The sequence below is a fragment of the Prionailurus bengalensis genome, chromosome C1 (genome assembly GCF_016509475.1).
Source record: "Prionailurus bengalensis isolate Pbe53 chromosome C1, Fcat_Pben_1.1_paternal_pri, whole genome shotgun sequence".
NCBI classification, from domain to species: Eukaryota; Metazoa; Chordata; class Mammalia; order Carnivora; family Felidae; genus Prionailurus; species Prionailurus bengalensis.
This window is the reverse complement of record NC_057345.1, coordinates 218,169,268-218,194,029: the sequence shown is the minus strand read 5'-3', so window position 1 is coordinate 218,194,029 and position 24,762 is coordinate 218,169,268. Positions and strand designations below refer to the sequence as shown.

General features: G+C 49.2%; 1 protein-coding gene across 10 annotated transcripts in view; it reads right to left on the bottom strand.

Annotated features, from left to right (window-relative positions):
- The window catches only part of AGAP1 (ArfGAP with GTPase domain, ankyrin repeat and PH domain 1), a 552,763-nt gene that overhangs the window by 92,028 nt on the left and 435,973 nt on the right, over positions 1-24,762 (bottom strand). For 5 of the 10 annotated variants that reach the window (XM_043578237.1, XM_043578238.1, XM_043578231.1 and 2 more), the window contains one exon: positions 8,198-8,275. The exons of the other annotated variants lie outside the window; for them this stretch is intronic. In XM_043578237.1, coding sequence (XP_043434172.1) covers positions 8,198-8,275 — 78 coding nt within the window. The remainder of the gene's footprint in view (positions 1-8,197; positions 8,276-24,762) is intronic. 10 annotated transcript variants of the gene reach the window in all.

The window sequence follows — 24,762 nt, the reverse complement described above, 5'->3', positions numbered from 1 at the left end:
AGAATCCAATCCCCGGCCCCTCCACAAGGACAAATCAGAGCGCCACCCACACCCCGAAGCCCTTGATGAAGAACTGTGTTGTCTCACGGCATGGCATTCCGGGGCTGAGCTGTTGAATAAAGTTTTGTGATTGGGCTCGCAGGGATTTGAACAGTTTTCCGTGTTTAACAGTTAGCTGCGGAAAGGTCCACTATAATAGTATTTTAGCGCCATGAACCTGTCGAAATCAACCTGCCCAATTATTCCAAACGACATTAATAACACCGGATATTACACTAATTGCGTCCAGTTTCTATGCAGACGAGGCCCCGTGGGGCTAATTTTGCCTCCTTAGGGGCAAGCAAGTCAGCCAGCAGACCGATTTCACAAGGAATCCCTCCTCGTTACACAAGTCTGGGCTGTCAAACTTTTTTTTTTTTTAAAGGTTAATGGGCCAATCAGTCATCAATTATTTTTGCGGAGCTGGAGCAGACAAAGGGTTAAAAGGACTCAAAGCAGCTTCAACTGTGGTACATTTGGAAGCCGTTTGCAACAGGAGATGGCTGACGGGGGTGCATTTTGGGCGAGCGGGTCAAAGGGGAGGGGAGTCAGATGGATGCGCGCCTCTGTCCTCAGCGGTGGTTCCGAGAAACACAGCAGCCGCGCTGTTTTAAACGCAGAGGCCAAGGCGATCCGGACCCTTGTGCCCAACGGATGCACAACGGCTCAAATGTCTCTGAGATGCAGGGGTGAGGCGAGTGACGATATCGAGCAGATTTGTTCCTCTTCCGAATTTAGAAGGGCTCAGGTGTCTGCAGCTGTCTCCACCGGCCAGGCGGGAAATCGGAGTCCATTTTCTGGGGAGCCCCTACAAACCTGGACCCCAGACCCCTGATGCTCGGCGGTATCCGGGAGGCCAAGCATCCTTCCTGACATAGTTAACAACGGACAGGATGAGAGTGTGTTATCTACGCCGTGTGGTGAGGAGACGTCCGGCATAGAGGAGAGACACGTCCGCTTTCCAGAGGCGGCTGATACAAGTCCGGGGTCCACAAAGCCCAGGGGCTTCCGGGCGGTCACCATTTAAGTGATCTGATGATAAAGTAGCCAAGACTTGTAGGGAGACAGCGGTCTTCTCCACTTCAGGCTTCCGTTGTTGGAGAATTAGGACTTTTGTCTTAGGGTATGCCGCAGCACCCCAATTCATGTGTTCATAGCGAGTTTACTGTCTGGCCAAGTCATTTTTCTTCACTATCAAGTGAGTATAGCCATGGGTCTCCCCCAGTTTCTGCCCGAAACTCCACGCTGTCTTTTCTTCAAGTCCTACCGATTTTGGGGCCCTCTCTGGGAACACGCTTCCCTCTACCGCCCTTCCTGCTCTGCTCCCCTCGGACTGGGAGCGGCCAGCTGCCCACCCCCTGCCCCCCCACTCTGATCTCAGCGTCAACCGGGAGGGAGGCATTAGGTTGGAGTAGGATGAGCGAAGACGTGCTGTCCCTCCCTTTCTTTTGCCAGAAGAGACATCCACAACTTCCCAAACCCCCGACACAGCCTCAGAATCCTTCCCAACGCAATTCCCCATGCCGCCATTATCAATTTGTTGATGTTGGAAACAGAGAGGGGACGCATTTGCCATTCGGCCCCCCTCTCTGGGCCTACCACGATCTCCGCGCTACGAGATCATTCAAGGTTATGTGGTACACAGCCCCAGGCTTTTATGCTAATTTTTGAACCATACATGTGGTAAAATACTACAATATTTCTGCTTCCAAAGCATATATTAAATAGGCATGTGGTTTAGATATTTTACTCGATTATGAAAACCACACGTTTAAGGTTTCAGTCCAAACCCACCATGATATAAAAAGTCAGTTTTTATTTATTTTCAATATTTCTCCCATTTTCGTAGGACAAGATAAATGTGGAAGAAAGCCTAAAGACTATGGTCCAGGACTGTGAAGAATTGAGACCCATGGCAACAGAATAATACAGAAGAAAACACTCCCTCCTCCCGCTTGAGGAGTTGATTTTGAGCAGAAAGGGGAACGAAAAAAAAACCAACCCATGATTTCTGGTCATTATGAACACATGAGGTTCATGGTTCTCAGGTAAATATTTCTGCAAGCTCTGAATTTGGTAAATATCTTTGTTTAGCCCAGAGTCCCACAGAGGTTTTGTACAGTGGCTTAAATTAGGACAAGAACGGAATTAATTCTGGGGATAAGTGAGCCCCCAGAGGGAGGTCACAAAGTTAGGGATGTTTACCGCTGTTGTCACAGGAAGATTCTCGTGAAACACAAAGGAGGTTTCTGTTTTCCAAACACATTAGAGAGAGCTGGGAGGGCAGTCTGAGAGCCAGGCACCGCGAAACTCTATTCTATGAGCTTTGGCTTCCCGAACTGTGGGACACGAGGCATTTCTGAAATTAAGGAGGGTATCTAAAACAGAGCTCCCGGAAAAAAATAAACGGCCTGATCCAAAACCGACAACACTTCAGGAGGGGGAGGAAGGTTGTGTTAACATTTTCCTGGTGCTTGCTCACGGTCCAGGCACTATAGGAAAGCTAAAGGTCCAAGCTCTTGGTTTAGAGAGAGAAGGAAAACCCAGAGGTACCTGCTGTAACTTATCTGGTCCCTAAGCAGTGCTCTACAGTTACCATTTGTCACTCATCCCAACTTACATCCATCACTTTCCAGGGTCCCCGATCTCCTGGTGGAAGCATTGTGTGGGCTCTGCCGTGCCGGGCGGCTCGTGCGCTGCCCGTGTGGGGTGCCCCCCTCCCAGCCCCCCAGCTACTGCTCTCCACGGGGATGGCCAACAGTACTGTCATTCTTTTAGAAGTCGAGGGCTGGAAAAACAAGCAACCTCGCTTCTCTCCCCAAAAGTCAATTCTGGAGTTATTTCCCATGGAAGGGTTTCCCAAATCTTAATTTATCTGGATGAGTTCTTAACCTGGGCCGCTCACCATTGGCCAGTGCCTGCTTTGGCCGACTCTGCCTTCCACGGATACATTCAACAGGCCTAAAAAAATGGTCCTCTGGATCCTCTCCACGGGCTGTGTCCTTGGAGTTATTTTCCTATGAAGTAAGTCTTTATGACAATTTAACGGCGAGCCCTGTGGTCACCCTGACCAGGGGCCCAAGCTCTGTGGCGAGAGATTTGTGGGCGTCTGTCTTCTTCGATTACCCCTCGAGGCAGGCTTTGGGTCTTCATTTTGGAGAAAGAAAGCCAGGTGGGGGCAGGACAGCCGGGATCGGCCAGGCACGGCTGTTCCCGATGCCAAATTCCTGCGTCTGATGGTTCCCTTGACGAGGACAGTGATGGAACTGGGAAGGGGTAGCTTTAAAAGTCTGGAAAAAAGAGGCTCTTACACTTTCAGGGCAACACCTCTTGCTGAACCTCTGCTCCTCGCCATGTGAACGTTTTCTCAGGCTCCGAGTTTTCTGTGAATGAGAGAATCTGAGGTACTCTGGACACGAGACAAGGACTGGCAGGGGCGCGCGTGGACCCTGGATGTGTTGACGTGCCGACTCCTCGCCACGCCTGCGTAGGGGCCATCGTCCCCCCAGTGTGCAGATGGGGGGACCGAGGAACAGTGGGGACTCCAGAACTGGACGCAGACCTTCTGGCTCAAGGGTCTGGGCTCACAAGCACTGCCCACGCTGCTGCTCACAAACACGAGGTCTGCAAAATTTCTGACCAAGGATCTGGAGTGACTTACAGCGAAGAGACCTGAGTGTAGACGGCAGACTCAGGCGGTGGGGCCCTGGGGCCGGGGCTGGGTCCAGACACCACAGGAGAAAACCGGTCACACCTGCTAAGGAGGAGCAGCCCCGTTTCCCTCGATGCGGTGAGGGGACGGCTGTCCACAGAGCATCGCGGCCCCAGCAGGGCGTCTACACCTCTCCGCTCAAGCCTACGTGTGCTCCGTGCTTGTGGCTGAGCCCACGTCCAGGGTTTGGGCTGCGGCTTCAACCCCAGTGCCCAGCCCAGTCTCCACCTGCCAAGGTGCTTTCCAGGGGCACGGGACCGCTCTTCCCCACGCCTCAGTTTCTCCTTCTGTAAAATGTGGAGGATATGGCCTCCCTCGGGGGTGGCTGGGAGTCACGGGGTGGGGTGCCAGGAAGCCGTTCAGAGCTGTGTTCAGTTGTGGCTCCTGTTGAATCCCGTGGACGGTGAAGCTGCTCCTGAACCCCTCCACTGCACGGAGCTTTGCTCTCTATGGACCCCCAGGGCGCCCAGGGCCTCCTTTGGAACTTCTTTTCCCTCCCTGCGTGCCAGGGTCTTCGCCCAACCTCCCGACCTGACGGTAAGCCCTTCCGTTGTCCCCCTGCCCAGGACCCACCCAGGCAGGGACCTGAGACCCCAGCAAGCCTGTCATGCCCTCAGGTGTGAGTTGTAAACACATGCCTGTCATCTATTTGCCTCAAACTGAATGGGGCAGAAGCCTCGGCACTGGGACCGGGGACACTGGGTGGTGAGGTCTGCTCATGTGAGAATGGGGACTGTCCCCACCATCCGGTGCAGGAGGGGCCCGGACACAGGTCCAACGCGATCAGCTGTGCCAGTCTCTGAAAAGCTTGGGCTTCTCCACGTGGAGCCTGTTTGCGATCACAGTGCCTGGGACCCCTCGGTCCCTCCATTTGGCCCACTGAGGCGCGGGGAGGCAGTCCAAACAGGGCTCACAGGCCTGTCTCTGGGGCAAGTTCCAGATCCACGGAAATGCACCCAAGACAAGGCTGAATTGGGACTTCAGGCTAAAACTGAACCTGGCTGGGACTTGGGTGAGAGCATCATCTGTGGCCTGAGGTGGCTTTCTCAGCTCACAAAATGCGTGTGGGCCTCGCACCCCAAGAAATACCCCTTGCTCCCCAACACATCTCGCCTTTGCCCATTAATGCTTCATCACGTGTCCCGGAACAGTCTCTCTGTTCCCTCTGTTCATCCCACAGGGATGACAATCGCACCTGTCTCCAGGTGTGCAGGGAAGCTGATGCCTGAAGGCAGCGCCTGGGTTCCGTGTGGCCCCTGCTCTGGGGGACCCGCTGCCCACAATGCAACAGGCCTTCCTTCCACGTCTCCCAGACGCAGCGTCCACCTTCTGCCCAGTTCTCTCTGTTCTTCCTCGGAAAGACGTGGACCACGGAGGCGAACGCTCCCACGTCTGCCCTCAGCCGCCTGGCGTGGAGGTGTTTTCCCTCTGGGCTCGGAGGCAGCGACGAACCGGGGCATCCGATCACCGACACACCTTCCATTCCCATTTCGCCAACCTCTGAGATGCCAAAACTCAAGCTCATTCTCGTTGAAAGAACTTAAGTCTCACCAACCCTGGCAAAGAGTTGAGTTTTTGTAAAGTAACAGAGATGTAAAACGTAGTCCAACATCAAAGATCAAGTTTCCATCTCGGTTTCGGAGATAATGAACCCAAACGGACAGAAAAGAGGAGGAGAGAGCACACTTTTGTCTGTTGTCTAACCTCGTTGTCTGGGTGTTTCCCTCACTAGCTCTGGGTGGTCCGTGTTGGTCCACTCCTGACGTCTGTGCACCGCCCCTCCACGAGGATCCAGGTCCCGGAGCTGAGCTATCCCGATGCACACTCTGCCTCCGGGATTCCAATGTCCCATCTCCGATGTGGTACCTACCGGCAGGGTGGCACGTACGGGAGCTGAAATCATGCAGCCCAGGTGTCGGAAAACAGTGGACGCAGGAGGAAAAGAGCTTTGGAGAGAGGTCACGGGGTTCGAGCCCGGTCCTGCCCATCTCTCACCAGCCTGAAGCTCCAGGCAGCCTGAGCTGCACTCTGGGTCTGGAAAGGGGGGGGGGGTGCAGACGCCCCTGCCTTGGGTCGCACGGAGGGCCGCTCATAGGAGTGGATGTGCTCCTGGGATGGTGCCTGGTTCACGGTGCGTGCCCTCCCCTAAACTCCCGAAACTCAGCTTCTAACTCTCTCCCCAGGAAACTTGGGCATCAACTGCACTTCGGGTGTCCGGAGGCACCTCTGTGTATATCACGCAAGGGACCCCTTCAAAAAATACTCCACCTGGGGATGGGGACATTTAATGGAATGCTCAAGACCTCAGGTGACCACACAACGTGGAATGCTCAGGGAACGAATTTTCATCAAAGATCGTTTTACAGACATGATGATGTCACACGGCAAGACTGGAAATCAGAAGGGCGTCCTGATAATTCATATAACTACACGACTTTGGTAACATGCAGTTAAAAGTGGTATGAAATGAGACTGTGCATACAGAATGGATCTGAGACCCAAAGTCAATGAAGAAAGACCATGCCGCTCAATTAGAGATTCACACGTGTAACTCGACACTGAACAGAAGCGAGAGAAAACGGGACACACCGTAGGCTCTGTGGTCGTTATTTACTCCGATATGCCCAGGACTGCCTGCCTTTAGTACCTGTTGGCAACCGACTGTGGGACCCCGAGATGCAGCCTTATCTGGCATTTACAGATTTCAGGGAGCAGCGTGTGCGTCACTGTCCCTCCCCAGCCAGGAGCACTGGGCGGGGCAGACACCGCAGATTACCTGATTGGTCAAGGTGAGAAGCTCCCACTTCTGCACATCGTACGTGACACCTGTCACACCTGTCGGCCAGTCTCCAGGAAGGCCCGTCAGCAAGTCCCAGGGGAACTGTCTGTCTGCCTCCTTACTGTCCCCCAGCTTTGTATACAACCACACGTGAAACCAGACGTCACCTTTTTTTTTTTTTTTAAGGCTGGAAGTCAATAAACAAATTTGTTGTGACAAATGCGTACACACACAAGAGGAAAACATATTTGAAAAGGACACAGGGAGAAGAAATGATATGCGGCCTAAGTTGAAAAACTGACACTCAAGAGTAGGGACGGAGTACATGTAACACCCTTTAAAACACAACAAAACATGAGGCTGCGTGTGAGTGTTCTTAACATTCTATTATTTTTCTCTCTCATTTTGTCTTTCTGGAATGAATGCTTTGAAAGAAGATACCAAGGGGGTCAAGCTCCATTGGTACCTTCACAGACGACAACGTCCCCTTGAGGAATGAAAAAGATTATGATTAAAAAATAGGCCTTTAACAAGCCGTCGTGAAAATGTAGTTTTGTTTTCCAGATTCATTTTTTTTTTTTTCCTGGCTGAGAAGAGGCCTTTCAGCAGCAAGACAGGAGTAATTGTGGAAGGAAGGAAAAGAGGATGGTGATATAAATCAGCAAAGGTTAATGATCAGGATGTGAAGAGAGGGACTTGTTTACAGAAATAGCGTGCAATTTAAAATTTACAAGAGATTTAATGCCACTGCTTGGCAATCGCTAAAATCAACAGCCCAGAAAACAGTGACATTAAGAAAAATATTACAGTTATAATCATCCCCAAATAAGTCAATTAGTGTTAGGGCACGAGCTGGCGATTACTTGACCCATTTGGCTTGCGCTTAAGTGAAAAAAAATGTCCCCCTATTATACCAAGATCGCTGGATTGTGACCTATTTTGCATCGTGCTCACTGTATACCAGCCTCCCTTACAAACTCACGTGGGCTGACGCTGGTTTTCCTTTGCCTGGCAACAAAATAATTCTGACCCTTGACATTTGCAATCATAAAAAAAAAAAAAAAAGAGGCAATTTATAATTGTGTTGTTCCAATGAAGGTGGGAAAAATTCAATCTGCTATTATACAAAAGCAGGGGCGGCTGTCTTCGGTGGAAAAAGCAACGCAAGTCAATTTGTGAACTTTGGCACCAGACGACCTTTAGAAACACAACAATATACTGAATTTACAAGCAACAGCAGCCCCATGCAAATGACCCGGGTCTGGCCGCCTCTGGATTAGAGCTGCACACGGCATTATGGAGTATGCGTCCACAAAACAAATTAAGACTGTTACTTAAATGTCACGGCACACTATTGTGTTTGGCTACAGATCATTACACCTGATACTAACACTTTTAAAAACTGTAATAACTCGGGAAATATTACATCGAGTGCCCGCATGTATAAAGGGAAAGAAAAAAAGAGGAGAAAATAGGTTTCTGAAGTAATTTAAACATCACTACTCTAGGACTGAAGCGAAAGGTCAAAATTTAAGTAAGCTGAAAAGTAACATGAATGGCAAAATCAAGCACACGGACGGGCGATGGAGACGGCGGGGATGAGTCTGCAGACACAATGAGGGGCATGCGGCTCCACGCGGGCGCGAGGGCGGGGGGCGCGGCGTTACCTTCGGTGTTGGTGCCGCTGCTGCTGTATATATTTCGCAGGCTACCAACACGGTTTAGTTTCCATGCCTTGCGCTTGGCTGCATCCCGAGAGCAGAGAAGGGGGCGGGGGGAAAGAGAGAAAACAAAAAGGAAAATAAAACAAATGAAAAGGGGAGAAATGTCAAAGCAGCTCGTGACGTCACCTCCGAGCCAGAGGTTCCTGGGAGGCAGGTGTGCACCGGGGTGGGGGGGGGGTGGAGGGGAGGGAGACCCGCACCCCCCCACCCCCGGCACCCCCCTTCCCCCCACTGCTCCTGGCACAGGGCGATCGTGAGTGGGGGAGGCGTGCCAGCCGACATCATTAGGTTGGCATGAAATCAAACTGAGGCCCGGGCAAGGAAGCCCATGTGTCGCTCCCGCCCTGCTGGGCTGGACACGTGGCCACTCCAAACAGTGCCAGGCTGGCCTTCTTGGCGACGGGTGGCGTCTTTTGAAGGAGCTAGGATGCCAGCAGCCATGAGCCCTTTGATTTGGCAGAATGCTGGGAATGTGTCAAATCAAAAGAGACCCCGGTGACTCGCGGTTCACGTGTATGCTGCAGAAGGTAGGGGCCCTGAATAGCCGGAGCCCTTAACGCTGGACTTGTTTCTCCCCCGACACGCGTTCATCTGGACAGCAGCCTGCGCCGGCAAAACTCGGCTACCATCTTGCTGTTGTCAGAGGGTGGAGGCCCTTCTCCTTCCTATGGGGGCCTCTGGAGGCTCTGAAGGGAGCTCTGAGGGACCCAGAGCACACGCCCCAAGCTCTCAACTCATCAAAGAAAGCATCCGAGGGGGAAAAAAAAAAGACAGATGGCCAGTTACCCACGGAAGAACCCTGGGTTTGGCAGAGAGCCGCAGCATGAACCTGCCACCGTGTGCAGAGTGGGGCCGGAGGGGTCCCCGACCTCCTCAGGCACTCTTCTCCGGGCACACATTCTCGCCTCACCTGGCCCCCACCCTCCCAACCGCACACTCGGGGCCGAGACACCTGTGGCGGAGAGGCTGGCTCCCGTCAGCCCTTCAGAGGACGCACTTCGTCAAGAGCGAAGGTTAAGTAGGGAGCCTCCTGTGGTGCAAGTCTTCCGGCTGAAGGCACAGCCACAGATCCACGGGCCGGAGGGCCACCACACGGGCACGCACGCCAGCGTGTCCGTGGCGGACGCGGTCACCCAGGTTTCAGAAGAAGAGGCACGCCGGGCCATCTCTCTCTCTTGACCTCCATGGCCAGGAGAAGAGAGAGGTCAAACCTGCCATCAGGCTCTCTGGGGCTAACCGTTTAACGTTGGGGGTAAGAGGCGCTCCTGGGGAAGCCAGGCCGACCCTCCGGTTCACGGACTGACGCAGAGACAAGGAACACGCTGGCCAGGGGTCACCCCAGCACGTTCCGGACTCAGGACGGTGCTGGCTCCTGCTGTCGTGTTCAAGCCCAGACGCTCAGTCTCCAAGAGGGTGGGCTCAGCTCTAGCTGTGCCAAGCCCGGTGGTCGCGAAAGGAGCCCCCGTGACGACCAGGGCTCTGTGAGGAGCTTTGCTGCTGAGCTGAATCCCAAGCACTTCTGTGCACACAGGGTTTACTTGCAGGGACAACAGGAACTACGTGTGAGAAATAAGGACATTTATGGAAGCAAGCGCAGTGATTCTCAAACAGTGTACATCCGGGATGCAAATTTTATGCTAATGAGGAAAGCAGAAAGCAGCTGTAATTTAGCGGTCGCCCGACTTAAAACCGGGAAAAAGTAAGCTATGACTAAACACACCGAAGAGTTACTTGGTAGCTTGAAAACCCACCGGTAATTTAGTAGGAAATCTAATCTCTAAACTAGTGGGCATTTAAGGTTGGGGATGCAGGCCCTTCTACCGTATATGGGCCAGAATTTAGTTTCGCCCCGGTGAGAAGCTCCCCTTACCTCCGCATCCTCGAGGCACCAACTACCCACAGGGTGTCTGTCCCAGGTAACGTCACGGCCGGCACCCTCCGGTAAGAACACCAGGCGCCCGAGACAAAGGAAACCAAACTAGTCACAGTTTTCAAATGTTTACTTTAGAAACGTTCAATGAATATTTATCCGCTCCCTCGGGTACGGCGGACGCTTTTGCAGAATTAATTGCGTGTTTAATTATCTCAATAGATGATGCTCTGGTGTCCTGGCCCCAGTTTTACAAGTTCCAGAAAGCGGTGGCCACGGAAGAGGCTGCACTCCCCAGCCTCGAAACTTACCTCTTTCTCAAACATTTACATATAAATAGGCAGAGCTGAGGCTGGGCACCCTTCTGGAGGGAGTGGGGGGGGGGGAGTTCTAGTGCAAACCTCTTCCCTCACCTGCACATGCCTTGCATTTTTCATGCTCCGATCTCCCATTACCGTTTGGATGTAGAGGTAAGAAGTGAGCTCGCAGTCTGGTTTTCTATTAACCTATTGATGAAATAATCAATTTTAATGTGTAAAATGCCATGCCTTTTCCTTCCTCTTAAACAAATGGACTTTTTCGGGATGATACCAAGGTCCCGACACGTGCATTTGTCTCCTGAGGCATCGACTGCTCTAGGTCCACCTGTTTCGAAGCTTCTCAAAGAGAAAACACAATCGTATTATCATCGGTAAAATCTCAGGTTGTGCACGGTGCTGCCGCCCGTGCTCCCTTCTGCAGGAAATGGGGACACTGTGCCAAACGGAAGGGCACTGCATCCCGACGCTGCTGGCTGGGCGCCTCGTTCCCCAACCACGCGGCCATCACATGCCGCGGCCGCCACCTTTGCAACAGCGGTGACGCTTAAGGGCTGCCTCACGCGGACTAGCTCAGAATTCTACATTTTCTGGGCAATCTTTACTTATTTATTTATTTTTTTACATTTATTTATTTTTGAGAGAGTGAGACAGAGCGCGAGCAGGGAGGGGCAGAGAGAGAAGGAGACACAGAATCGGAAGCAGGCTCCAGGCTCCGAGCGGTCAGCACAGAGCCCGACGCGGGGATTGAACCCACAAACCGCGATTTACTTTTTTTTTTTTTTTTTTTTTTTTTAAATTTCAGGGATACGGTTTCTTCCATTTCAACACAGGCTAACTTATTTTGATTTCCGTCACCAGTGTGACTTCTCACAAAACTACGGAGTTTCACATCACCGGGAGGAAAGGCAGTGGGGTGCGAGCAATCCTCCAGCAGTTTCCACGCTGCTGTTGTGCTTACTGGATAAGCAAGTCTCTTCTCTAAACAGTTTCGGGTGCCTCACGTAGCTATTTCAACAGCCCGATGTCTCCGCGCAGTCTCAAATGTCGACAGCACAAACTCAAATCTCCCCGGGAGTACAACCCTACATCGTGTAATTTCAGATGTGATGGAAGCTAACTGTCAGCCCGAATGTTAGGTGGGGAGAGGGAGCTCTTCTCACTCCCTGCAAGTTAAGTGGAACTTTCTGAACCCCGATCTACATCGGCAGGAAAGTCGGCGGGCCCGGGGCGGGGGAGGGAGGGGGGCAGCAGGGGACAGGAAGCCATTAGCAGGACGGCATTCTCCCCATAATGGTGTCAAAATGCGAACCGTGAGCTCACGTTCAATACCAGACTGTTATGTGAATACCACAGCAAGAGGCAGTGCACGGGACACACGGCTCACGCTCGAGAATTAAAACAGAGAGGGACGCGGAACTCATCCTTATACGGGTGGGAATGTGTTTCCTAACGGTTGAGAGGATCACAATTTTGAAAAAGACAGGGTAAGATAGTAGGGACTCCTCCTGCAACCTATACGAACACAAAAAGCTTACTGCCTTTTAGTGCCAGTGGCATCATCAACTTCCCCTTCAAATTAACCAAGAGCCCTCTTGCATATGAGCACCTTGTAATTTTTGGATTACAAAGAAAGGAAATGACAGGTGAGTGGTAGTCCTGGTACCCGAATCCTAACGCTGACAAGTGCACCTGCACGTGTGCTCTGGCTATCTAGTGACATGGCCCCTTCCGGAAAGCTCGTTTTCTTGGGTAGCGGGTGACCACACTGACAGCCGGGGGTGGCTGTGACCCAGCTCATCCGGGTCTCAAATGCTGCTCATCCTGAGTCACTCACGTAAAGAAAAGACGCTGCTATAAACTTCAGTTCGCAGAATATTTCTTCAAGGTATCTGATGATAGTTAGATGCGTTTTGTGTCCCTGTGTCCAAAACGAGGTCTGGCACAACACACCCGACTCCTAATTACTAACAGACAGTCATGATCTTTTCAAAGGACAGCCAGCAAAGGGGGAAAATGTGCAAATTACGGCTTTCCACGAAGTTAGGGTAGCTGGAATCATTTAGAGTTAACGACTCCCAATTATGACACGTCTCCTGATTTTTGCAAGCTCTGCCTTTTCATCCGAGTTCACACGATGATCGTGAGGGACTTACGATTTTATTTTAAAGGGACACTTGTTATTTTGTTTCTCTAAGCAAATAAATAAATGAATAAATAAATGAATAAATAAATAAATAAGTAAAAAACCAAAATTCTTGTATTTTTAACTACCGCATGCAAATGAATGGCTAAGAACTGACGACAGACAGCCACATTTCCAAGGTGAGAATCTTTCGACTAGCTCTTTGCAAGTGGAATAAAAATGCACCTTCGTCTGTTGGCGTGCTCAGACGAGCCTGGCTTTCTCCTGAACTCTTCCTCCATCAGTGCGCCAGGAGACCACAGACTTATATTAATGTCACCTCTGGTCTCCTTCTGACAGCGCTCTTTGTTGATTAGATAAATATTCCTCAGATAGCTGATTAAAAAATGATGCAGCTGTGAGGTTGTATGTCCAAGCCTTGTCAGCCATGTTGGACGTTCAAGTGTGCATGAATTACATCCGCGGCGTGCAGCGAACAGGGCTGGTTAAGTAAGGCACGCTGCAGCCCTCACAATCAATTATGAGAACAAATAGGATCTTTTTACCTACACGCAGGAAGGGGCTGGGTCAGAGAAGGCGTGTCACTCATTTCTAAGAATGTCTTGTCTCGGAACGAAACAAATAACCCTCTCCATTCACACGAGGGATTGCAAACTTGTACCTCTTAGAGAAGGCGAATGATAACCTTGTCAGATAGCACCCACTCCCTGTCCACACCAGACGGGTATTTATTTATTTTTAAGATGCCATCAGTATAAGTGCCACTCGTGCAGAGGGGACCGTCTCTGCTCCTCAGAGACGCCAGATAAAGACCGTCCCCCCAGGAGCCCCCCAGCAGGTGGGGGTGCGTCACACTGTGGTTCCGTATCACTTCCAGTCTAGCGTCCCCAGGACCCCGCAATCTTTTGTTGGTGGGGATTTCATTGTGAGGTTAGAGATTGGAGATTTCTGTTGTGCTGGCCATTTGAACGTTCATTTGCTCAACAAGACTGTGTAAATGTTCTGTTCTCTTGTAAAGAGGCAGTGGTTTTTTTTTGTTTTTTTTTATTTTTCCCCATAAGATGCGACCCCAAAGATTCTTACGCTATGTGAACTCCCTACTTTAGCTGCAAAGGGGCTTGACATAATGGTTGCTTCCCAGAGGCGGCCACACAGAGAAGTAGTCGCGTTGAAACGTCCATTAAAAGGGCCTTTGAGAGGATTAAACAAAACCTGAGGCCAAGCAAATATAGGACATATGTTCAGGAAGCAAAATAACTTTGTCGTTACCAGTTTCTGGCAAGACTGGTATAATCTTTTCGTAACCTGAAGCTCCTGAACGCAGGAGCTAAAATACCCAACTCAACAAAGCCCTGAAAGAAGTCACTGACCCTTAATTATAAAATTTTAATTCACTTTCCAATAACCCATAATGGCTTTCTTTACAGCAAATACAATCTCCATATCGGCGGCTTCTTTAAAGCTGCGAAGGCTTGGAAGCCGCCGAAGGCTTCCACATAGTGGTTAATGTAGACGTGCACAGAAAATACCATTAACCCCAGAAAACAGTGAAAATAAAAACTAAGCGAAAGCTCCAGGATACGCCATAAAAACCAGAAGTTCCAATTAGGTGGAGGGCTGGTTTTCCTCTTGGCCTAGAAACACACTGTGTTGCAGAGCAAGGGTTCAAGCGCACCCAAAATTAATTGGGTATTTCAGTACGATGCCAAGAGGGTAACTTTTAACAGGGACTAAAATAAAATAGGAGTTGAAGTCGAATATACCTTTGTGATACATTCGTAATGTAGATTTCAGGTCGGGCATGTTCTCAGATGGAGATTAGAAATACGTGAACACTTAATGTTAACTTCTTGCCCTGTCTTCATGGAGTAGCTATTCATTTTGAGAAGGAAGGGCTTTCTGGCTGGGGGGCAGGGGGGGGAGGTGGCTTGTTAGGATATTGATACGGGGGCCCCTCGGTCTCTAGGCTTCACCCTCTTCCAGACACATGATCAGGACACGAGAACAGAGACTAAGCATGCTGTGGACTTGGGAGGGGAGTGGGTCCCCAGCCTTTTTTTTTTTTTTAAAGGTCTAGTTACTCCCCGGACAGGGCTTCAATATTGCAGGACTGGGGCACCTGGCATTGCAGATAGAGACAAGAAGCAAACCAAATTCTCACTTAAGAACAAAACGAGGTTCAAACGAGTTTTTCCAAGCTGAGTGATGTGTGCGAAATGTGTGAGATCCGTTCATCCGGGTTCACATCGGTAGGTTGCAGCAAAGCAAGGGCCGTCCTGCCCTGGCCGTATCTCCTGGCCCCTCTCCGAGGGCCAGCTCAGGGCTCGGGGAGGTGGGCGGCAGGCCAGGGGCGAGTGACGCTGGGAGAGGGAGGCTGGGCACCGGGGTGTCTGAGCTTCTTACCCCGGAAAGGAGTGATAATGGGAAACATTTATCCCCCTCCCCTCCCCCCCCTTCCCTTTCTTCTTCATTTTCTTCCTTCTCAATCTCCTCTAGGAATATATTGCAGGCTTTTCTTTGGATTTTTTTTTTTAACACAAAATCTTTCTCCAACAATTCCAGAAAAGATAGTTTTTTAATAAAACTTTAAATCGTGCTATCATATTTCAAAGGCGATGACCAGTTGAAGCAACTAATCAAAGGCATAATTATGTAATGATGGCTGCTCGTGCTCCCTCCCGGGGCTGTAATTGAGGGGCTGTGATCACTGGACCACCAGCCTCAACAATGGCGGACACTGCATTTGATCTGACATCTTTGTAGTTGACTTCCTACACCTGCCTGAGTGAAATGGGACACTTCAGGGTTATTCAGTCGACCACAGTCCCCTTATACATGGCCATCTGAGTCGGGGAACACCACTGAAAATATCTTCTAGAAAATATTTGTAACCTTACGCATTTCAGGAGAACCTCCCCGGAAATTCCCGATAGCATTCTGATTTGCAGTTTCAGAAACCTCGGAGGCTTTAACATACGTGGGTATTTACTTAGTCAAAGTCGGGTACAAAGAGCAGAGTGGAAAACAAAAGAATTCTGATCATTTGATTCTTTTCTGCTATTATGGACATACACGCCTTGAAAGACTAACAGACTTCTTCCCATAAAACTGCTTTGACCGTAACTTCACAACTTTTTACTATTTTGAGTAATTAAACAAGGTCACGATTATCCTAGGAGGGCCCAGGAAAGTGCTGTACTCACACAGCACAACAACAAAAGTCTCATTTCTTTCTGTAAAAGTAACTTAAATATACCAACTTTCTTCAGCTTCAAGCAAGAACACAGTGGAACACGGCTTCAATATTACTGCAGAAGCAAAGTTAATTTCATATTATTTTAATATTAAGAATATACCATGACCAATCTAACTATCCCTTCAATTTTCCTCTTAAAGTTCTTAACCATATACACGAATAATGACCACACTTACGAGTATGGCTTCTTTGAAGACCTGTAATACTTTCGAAATGTAAGGTGTTAGGTTACGATCGTTTTCAAAATTATCCTTTTTAACAGTGGCATCGTGGAGACAGCGTATCACAGTTCCTTATCATTAAGCACTGAGTTATTGCCAATTTCATGCTACTAAAGATACTATCTTCTCTTGAACTTAATATAGACACAGGTGGTCACATATAGAAATATTTATAGATATGTGTGCAGACATACACATGAATTCCTTTTCTCTGCTTTGTCTGCTGAGAGCCAAGGAGGAATGACAAGCTAGTAATCTAGCCCCCAGAGCTCAGTTTCTAACACCATTCTCCAATAAAAAGATCCAGGGCTCCTTGGGGAGGTGGCCAATTCTGGGACCGGGGCAGGAAATGTACAGGTGAGCCTGGGGCATTTCATAGATCCCCCGCAGTGAGGAAGTTGCTAAAATAAACAAACAGACCTGCCCTACACTGATGGGGGCAGGGGCTTCCAGTGGCCGAAGCCAGAATAATTCGAGCAAGAAGATAAACACAGTGCTACTGGATTATAGCCTAAAGTATAAAATAAATAATTCAAGAGTCCATGCAGATGTAAAGAAATGATTGAAGAAAATAATAAATGGGGAGAAGAGACAAAGCTTCCCAAATAGTTTATGTCGATACCCCACCCGAGAGGAAGGGGGGCGTGACTCCTCCCTCCTAGGTGAGGGCTGGACACAGAGGCTTCCTCCCAAAAAGGACCGTGTGGAAGTGGGGAGGGGACAGAAGTAACTTCACAGAGGGGCAGTCTGAGGAACACAACCTCAAGCCAGTGATCAAGGTCAGCACTGGCAGTCATAAATGGCGGTGGTACTATGTTCCCTTGACATGCTGTCATAAAAACAGCTCTTGCCTCTGTGACCTTCCTTCCAAAAATCATGACCCCAGACTAATCCTAAGGAAAACAGCAGACAAATTCCAGAAGAAGGGCATCCTACAAGGTCAGGAGTACCTGACCAGTACTACTCAAAATTGTCAGGGCCATCAAAAACAAGGGAAGTCTGAGAAAACATCCCAGCCAAGAGGAGCCTCAGGAGACATCACAACTAAATGTCATATGGGACCCTGAATGGCATCCTGAAACAGAGACAGCAGTGGGTCCAAACTAAGGAAATCCAAAAAAAAGTACAGACTTTAAGTTAATACTAAGGTTATCAATAACTGGTTCATTAATTGTAAGAAACATACCATACTAATTAAAGATGTAAATAGTAAGGGGAAATCATGTGCACACATGTGTGTAAGGGGACGTCATTTGGGAACTGCCTAGAATATCTCCTCAGTTCTTCTAGGAGTCTTTTCTAGAAACTACAACTTTTCTAGAAAATGAAGTCTACTAAAAATACTGTAATAAGCACCTCTGGGCAGGAGTATGAGTTTTTTTTCTTCCAGTCATTTTAATGGTTTCCTCAGAATGAAATGCCAGCAGTAACACTGCCATATGAAAGGATTATCCCGTAGCTTGGAATATGTACAGAGGAAACTTACCTGGTCGTAATGTATCACTTATTCTCCTTAAATCAACTTTTACAAATTAAAGGCAATTTGAAATCTCTGTGTGGCCTTAACAGTATGTGTCACATGTACTAAGAGAAGCTCTTAACAATGTGAATGCCTGCTCCATTGGACAGTTGTGCTGAGAGATGAGCTGTTTAATTTATGATTGTGAATGCAGGTTTCATGGTATGTTTGTGAACTAATGTCCTTTCCCTTTCCTTGCTTTTTTTTTTTTAATGTTTATTCATTTTTGAGAGACCCAGAGAGAGAGCAATTGGGGGAGGAGCAGAGAGGGAGACACAGAATCTGAAGCAGCTCCAGGCTCTGAGCTGTCAGCACAGAGCCCGACATGGGGCTCAAACTCATGGACTCGATCTCGAGATCAGGACCTGAGCTGAAGCTGGACGCGTAACCAACTGAGCCACCCAGGCGCCCCTCTTTATTTTTTAAGTTTTATTTGTTTGTTTTGAGAGCGACAGAGACAGCACGGGTCGGGGAGGGGCAGAGAGAGAATCCCAAGCAGGCTCTGCACCGTCAGCACAGAGCCTGACACAGGGCTCCAACCCACGAAACCACGAGATCATGGCCAGAGCCAAAATCAAGAGTCGGACGCTTAACCGACTTAGCCACCCGGGCACCCTTGAACTAATGTTCTTTAGAGGCAGCAATCCACCCAGGCCGGTTCTTCCGGATACTATGCTGTCTCCTTGTATTTCATTCGGAATTGTTGAACTTGCAATTACGTTCTCCCCTGCTTCAGTGAATTACAACGTATATTTTTAAAAAGTGTACCAAGTATGAGTTCTCTCGTTAACTTCCAGGATTAGCTTATAAGAATTAGAAAATGGGCCTGAGCCATTGACAAAAAAAATGTTTGCCCTCGTGCTGAAATTTAGATCTTTGCTTATAATCAGCACACACACACACAAATCCACCTCTTCACTAAAAGCAGAAGAGCTCAACGAAGTTAAAGACCCAAGGCATGGCTACTCTGGTTTCAAGAGATCCGTGGAGGCACACACCTGTGGTGAATTATCTGCTCTGGGGGAAGGTCTGAACTCAGGCTCACAAGGGTCAGGAGACAGAACCAGCACCGTTCTTAAATACGAGTACTGATAAAATCGTGTATGAAAAGCAAGTTTGTAATCACGAGTTCATCTACAAAATACCATCCCAAAGTTCACTTGGGCACAAGATAGGAGGTGAGGCTATTCTCACCAAAGCCCATTTCGTCCGCAAAACCCCCAAACAAATCGCAAGAAACAGAACTACTAAACTGGCTCCTTCCACAGAAGGACAGAGTTCATGGCCTTATGGTTTCCAGCCATCAGTTTCATGAACGAATATGGAACATATGAAACTGTACCAAATATGCATTATTTGAAGGTTTTCTTTTATTATTTCTTTTCTAATTCTTTTGGGGGGGAAATGAGATTTTACAGATTGCGAAGAACATGCAAACTGCCAAGAAAAAAGTGTCAGGATGGCAATGAGCTGCTTCCTTCACGGAGGAGAGGTGGCTGCAGGGTGTTGCTGGGTCGCAGTGGGTCAGTGGCTGAATTTGACCCACGTGGCAACGTGCGCCCTCTTCCCAGTGCTGCAGGTGCAAGGGAAGGTCATGGACAACAGAGAAGAGGGGGAGGCGGGAAAGCTGGTGCTCGGGGAACCGAGGCCGCCCTGCCTGGCAGAGGCACAGGGTGGCCAAGGGGCCCCACGGTCCCCTTCTGCCTCCAGCCCAGGGCTGCCATGAGGGGTAAAGGAGCCACCACAGCAAGAGGGGCACAAAGTCAGTACGTGCCGGTGTCTTCCCCTTACCGCCTAAGCGAGATCAAGACAGTTCAAAGCAGACGCATCCACAGAAAGAAAATCTCAAACAGCTGGCTGAAGTGCTATCTGAATAACTTGCTAGAGAACTTGTGTATTCGTTCTAAGAGCCTTCACCCCTTTCTTCCAGTTAGCCACTCACCCAGGAAGGGCAGGAGGAGGCAAGAAGGTCCACCCTCAAACACCAAGAGCCTCTAACGGAGAAATACAGATGAAATTCTTTTTCACCAAGAAACTATTTAACAAGAGCCGGGGACTCCCTTGTGGGGTGGGGGTGGGGTGCCCGTACACGCACAGTGTCTCACGCGTGCGTGAGGGAGACGACAAGGAAGGGCGGGGGAGAGGGATCCCAACAGTAGGGACTGAACCAGTATGATCAACAGGGGAGACCAGAACCTTCCATCTGGGTGGGCTTTCAATGTTTCAGTTAGCAAGGAGATGGGTTTCTACTGGTTATCTCAGAGACGACCGCACTGAGGAAGCTGGAGATGTTCTCCAAACTACATCTTCTAGAACAATAAACTGGACGAGAGATGTCAACACGCGGTCAACCGCTCACCATATGCTGTGTGCAGTTATCTTGATGTGGATGCCACGAGAACACAAGGCACAAGGTAAGTCCCAGCCTTCACGAAGACGTATTACCAAGGAAAAACACGCGGAAGATTAATCTCAAGATGCTATGGAAATAGTTTTGAAAATGGTACAAACACGATTCAGAACGATTTGTAAAATTACAATATTTTTAGAAGTCTCCGCTACAGACATTATGTATGCACACAGGTGCACAGACACACACACACACACACACACACACACACACACACACACACACCCTTCCGCTCCTGGCCAAGTAGAGCTCTGGCTGAAAAATCAAGTAGGGTCTCGATGATATAGAAATAAACTAAGTGATTTTATTTTCCTCTTCTACTTTTACGGAGTGGTAGAATTGTATTTTCTGATAGATTTGAATAAAAAAAGCAAAAAAAAAAAAAGGCCAAAGATCCATCTCTCAGTGTTGTTTCATTTTTTTTTTAGTTTTTTTTTTTTTTTTAACATTTATTTATATTTGAGAGACAGAGCATGAGCCGGGGAGGGGATGAGAGAGAGAGAGGGAGTCACAGAATCCGAAGCAGGCTCCAGGCCCCGAGCTGTCAGCACAGAGCCCGACTCGGGGCTTAAACTCACAAACCGTGAGATCGTGACCTGAGCTGAAGTCTGACACTCAACGAACTGAGCCACCCAGGCGCCACTCAGTGGTCCTGTTTTTAAACAAATATGCAGGCCCCTTCTGATGACCATGATTTGGCAACCTCGTAGAGTAACCTTGCTTCCCATGAATCATGGTATCGGCATACACTCCCTCCGTCTACGCAGGCCCACCTGTGGACTCTAGCCGCTGGCGTCTACGAAGGGTTGCTTATCTGCAGGCCGGAGCCATGGCTCCGTCCTCCTTCCTCCCTCCGGATGAACTGGGCTCTGAGCTCCAGAAAAGTCCGGAGCGGGTAGCCAAAGGGCTCTATCACACGTTCACAGTGACATGAAAGACTTAGGTGTGGACAAGAACACCTCTTCCCTGCTCCAATCAAGACAGTTGGCATTTCAATTAAAAGGCAACAATCTTTTAAATGAAACACCTACGGGGACGTAAAAGAAAAATACCCCCCCACTTACTGATCTCACACCTAGAAACGAAATATGTGTCAAAGCATGACTTCAACGAAAACAGGAGATGCCCGTCAGACACCTATCTCTAATCTGCCAAGTGGCAGTGACCGGCAGGCAGACAGGTGGGAGGAAGGCGCCCTCACCTCGCGGACAGGTGCCGGGCGGCCGCTGAGCCGGCAGCAGCTTTGAACCGGTGACCGTGGGTGACTGAGTGACAATGGCTGGCTGCTAATCGTTGATCGAATAATGAAGCTGAAACAGCTGATAAAAGGCTTCAATCTTGAGAAAAATGATTGATCGTTTTTCAGTTTACTGGCACCGCTATTTGTGTGACAAACGGCTGCAAAGCCCCCAGTTAATCTCGGCACACCTCCAAGCCCGCTGTGGCAGCTTCGGCTCGCACAGCCAGATAATCAGCAAGAGCTAATAACACCACCGCGCGGAGGCTGCGAGGGCGAAACACTGGTGTTTTATCAAGCCCGATCTCCGAATCAATTTGCACAACGGATTTTTTGGGCGACGGGCAGGGGAGAGGAGAGACCGGGGAAAGAAAGGAAGCAGCACAACACGAACAAAGATGGATAAGCCGGGCACAGAGAGCACGGTCCTGACACAGAGGCACGGGGTGGTCAGGAGAGCAGAAGGGCTTTCGATTGGCTCGGGAGAGCTCACAGATTTTCTCAATGGCAGAGTCTGATCTGTTGCATTAAAGTGTCCCATCAAGATTGTTTGTCATCGGACAGTGCAGAGCTGCTGTGCACAGCCAGCCTGCCTCCTGTCCCCGTCGCATGGAGTATGCATGGTTCTTCTTTAGGTCGATTTTCTTTCCTTTTCCCCCCCCCCCCCCAATGGGAGGGGGTAGGTAGTGTGGCTTTAAGTGAATTAAAAGTTGTACTTCTGAACGACGCTCAAAATAGCACAGTCGTGGGGGTGCCTGGGTGGCTCAGTGGGTTAAGTGTCCGACCAGCTCAGGTCACGATCTCACGGTTGGTGAGCTCGAGCCCCGCGTCAGGCTCTCTGCTGTCGGCACAGAGCCTGCTTCGGGTCCTCTGTCCCTCTCTCTCTGCCCCTCCTCTGCTTGCACTCTCTCTCTCTCTCTCAAAAAAAAAAAAAAAATTAAAAAAAGTAAGTTATTAGAAAATAACACAGTTGTTTCTATGGCACCATATGCCGAGTCTCATCCCAACTTTGATAAAAGTGAAATCAGTTCAACACACTCCCAAGAAATTCATGTTAACAAGGAAGCCAACACAACTTAGCGTGTTGAGCCCTCTAGTCCTGCTTAATGCCTGTACCATCAGGTTGGACAAAAGTCAGGATTAAATACGATCATGCATTGAGTTCAATTAGTGTACATAGTGAACGTAGATAATAAATATCAAATATAATGATGATGATGACTTATTTCTCAACTTCCAAAACAGAAAGAAGCGAGCCTCCATTTATAATATTCTCATGTCAATCAGCACATTCAAGATATACAAGCACCAGAACTGAAAGACAATATTATCTCCATCCACGACTGAACAGCAGTGAAAAAGTTGGAGAAGAATCCTAAATGTAACTAGCTTTCAGGAGTGCATCAAAAGCATATGTGTGGAAAAGATGCTAAACGTAAGAGATTCAAGCAAAGATAAGCCTTCTCTAAGATGACCTGAAATGAGACAATGAAACCACACAGTTATGAAAAAGGACACAAAAGTGAAGCGGGTTGTGTAATTTCAGATTTGAAATGTGAGCTCTAATTCCGACCCAGAGCTCCATAGGAATTGGGAGCCAGGAGCCAGGGGCCAGGCCCGCACCAGAGCAGTCCTGGGAGGGCAGCTTTCCAGAGCTAAACAAGCACTCAAGACCTCTGTGCTTCTGAGAATGTTCTGGGTTTTCACACGGGTGAAATTCCACGTGCTCTTTCCCAAATTAGAAGTGAGGACACTTCTAATCCAACAGGCCTTCCCATAAGGCTGTTGGATAAACAATTAAAACACTGTTCTCCTGGGGCACCTGGCTGGCTCACGGGGTGGAGCCTGCGACCCTTGATCTCGGGGTTGTGAGTTCAAGCCCCATGTTGGGTGTAGAGATTACTTAAAAGCATTAGAAAAAAATCTTATAAAAACAAAAAACACTGTACTCTTTGGTTTCAACATTTCCCAAAATGTGTTCCAGAACAGAGTAATGGTCCTGAGGACTGAACTAGAGTTTAGATGGGTATGGCCACACGTTTGGTATCACAGTTTAAACAAGTTAAATGAGGCTTTTGTTTTTCTTCTTTTAAATGGAGGGCTTCCAAGAGACTTCGACTTGCTGGGGTCTCTACAACCCCCAACAGGGAGACAGACAGACTAGGCCACGCTCTCCAAAACTTTTCCTTTGGTGCATCTTGTTGGATTCATATTCTAGAACACACACTTTTGGGGAACACTGGTTTAGATCACATAGAGCCAATCCATAGAGAATAAATACTTTGGGAAACCAGGGGCGCCTGGGTGGCTCAGTCGGTTGAGCGTCCGACTTCGGCTCAGGTCATGATTTCACAGTTCCTGAGTTTGAGCCCCGCATCGGGCTCTGTGCTGACAGCTCAGAGCCTGAAGACTGCTTCCGATTCTGGGTCTCTCTCTCTCTCTCTCTCTCTCTCTCTCTCTCGGCCCCTCCCCTGCTCACCTCTGTCTCTCAAAAAAGAAATACTTTGGAAAACCAATTAGTACCTCCATGTGGGCCCAGGGAGGTCCCCTCCCTCCTCTCCCCGGTGAACTGCCATATGCCTGGAGCACAGCACACGCGTGCATGGTGCTGGGCTTTCGGGGGACACAGCAAGTATCTGATGTGTGTCCTGTCTTCTCGGGCTTTCAAAACAGTTGGAAGAGAAAGATTAGCCCATGTGAAATGTTTCCAACAAACACGTCATGGACAGAAGACAAGACTGCCCCGGGCAGAAAGGAATTGTCAACTGAACGGTGTAGAAAAATGAGGAAAAAAAAAAAAAATCAGCGTGTTCCTCTGTGCTCACCCCAAAAGGGCCAGCCTGTTTGGCTCTATGACTGTGAACTGTGGGCCTTTTAGGGCTCCTGCCGACAGTGCTGAGGTAAACAACTCTGCCGGAGTCTCTGAGAGGTGGAGTCGGTGTTAAAGCCTTTCGCAGGCCATACCAACGAAGATCTAAGCCTGAAAATTAAGTCTTTTCTTTCCCCCCACCTTTGAGGTACTTTGGCCACTATCCTATTGGGGAATTTCCAATGTTAATGGCAGTCATGAGGGCGCGGTTTTCAGTTCGCCTGTGTGGTGGGACGGGCTCCCTGGAGGAGGCGGGGGACGGTGCACGGTCTGCACCGGAGATCCACCACGAGAGGCCGAGAGGAGGCTGAGGAACATACCAGTTCCACGTGGACATGGTTTTTGTCCACCCCAAAGGGCGACGGGGTGGCCACTCTCTGCTGGTGCCTGCCACGGGCGGGGAGAAGGTTCGCAGGCAGGTGTCCTGGGTGTGGGGAAGAATCAGCTTAACAATTCTGGTCAATGCTATTTAGTGGATAATCTGTCACTGTTACTGTCCGTGACATCTGAAACGCATCATTTAACAAGTGGGTCTCCTTTTGGGGATGAGCACTGGGTGTTGTATGGAAACCAACTGGACAATAAATTTCATATTAAAAAAAAAAGTGGTCTCTTAAGTCAGAAGATAACAAACAGGCGAGCAGAGTCTTGCTGGTTCCCGGA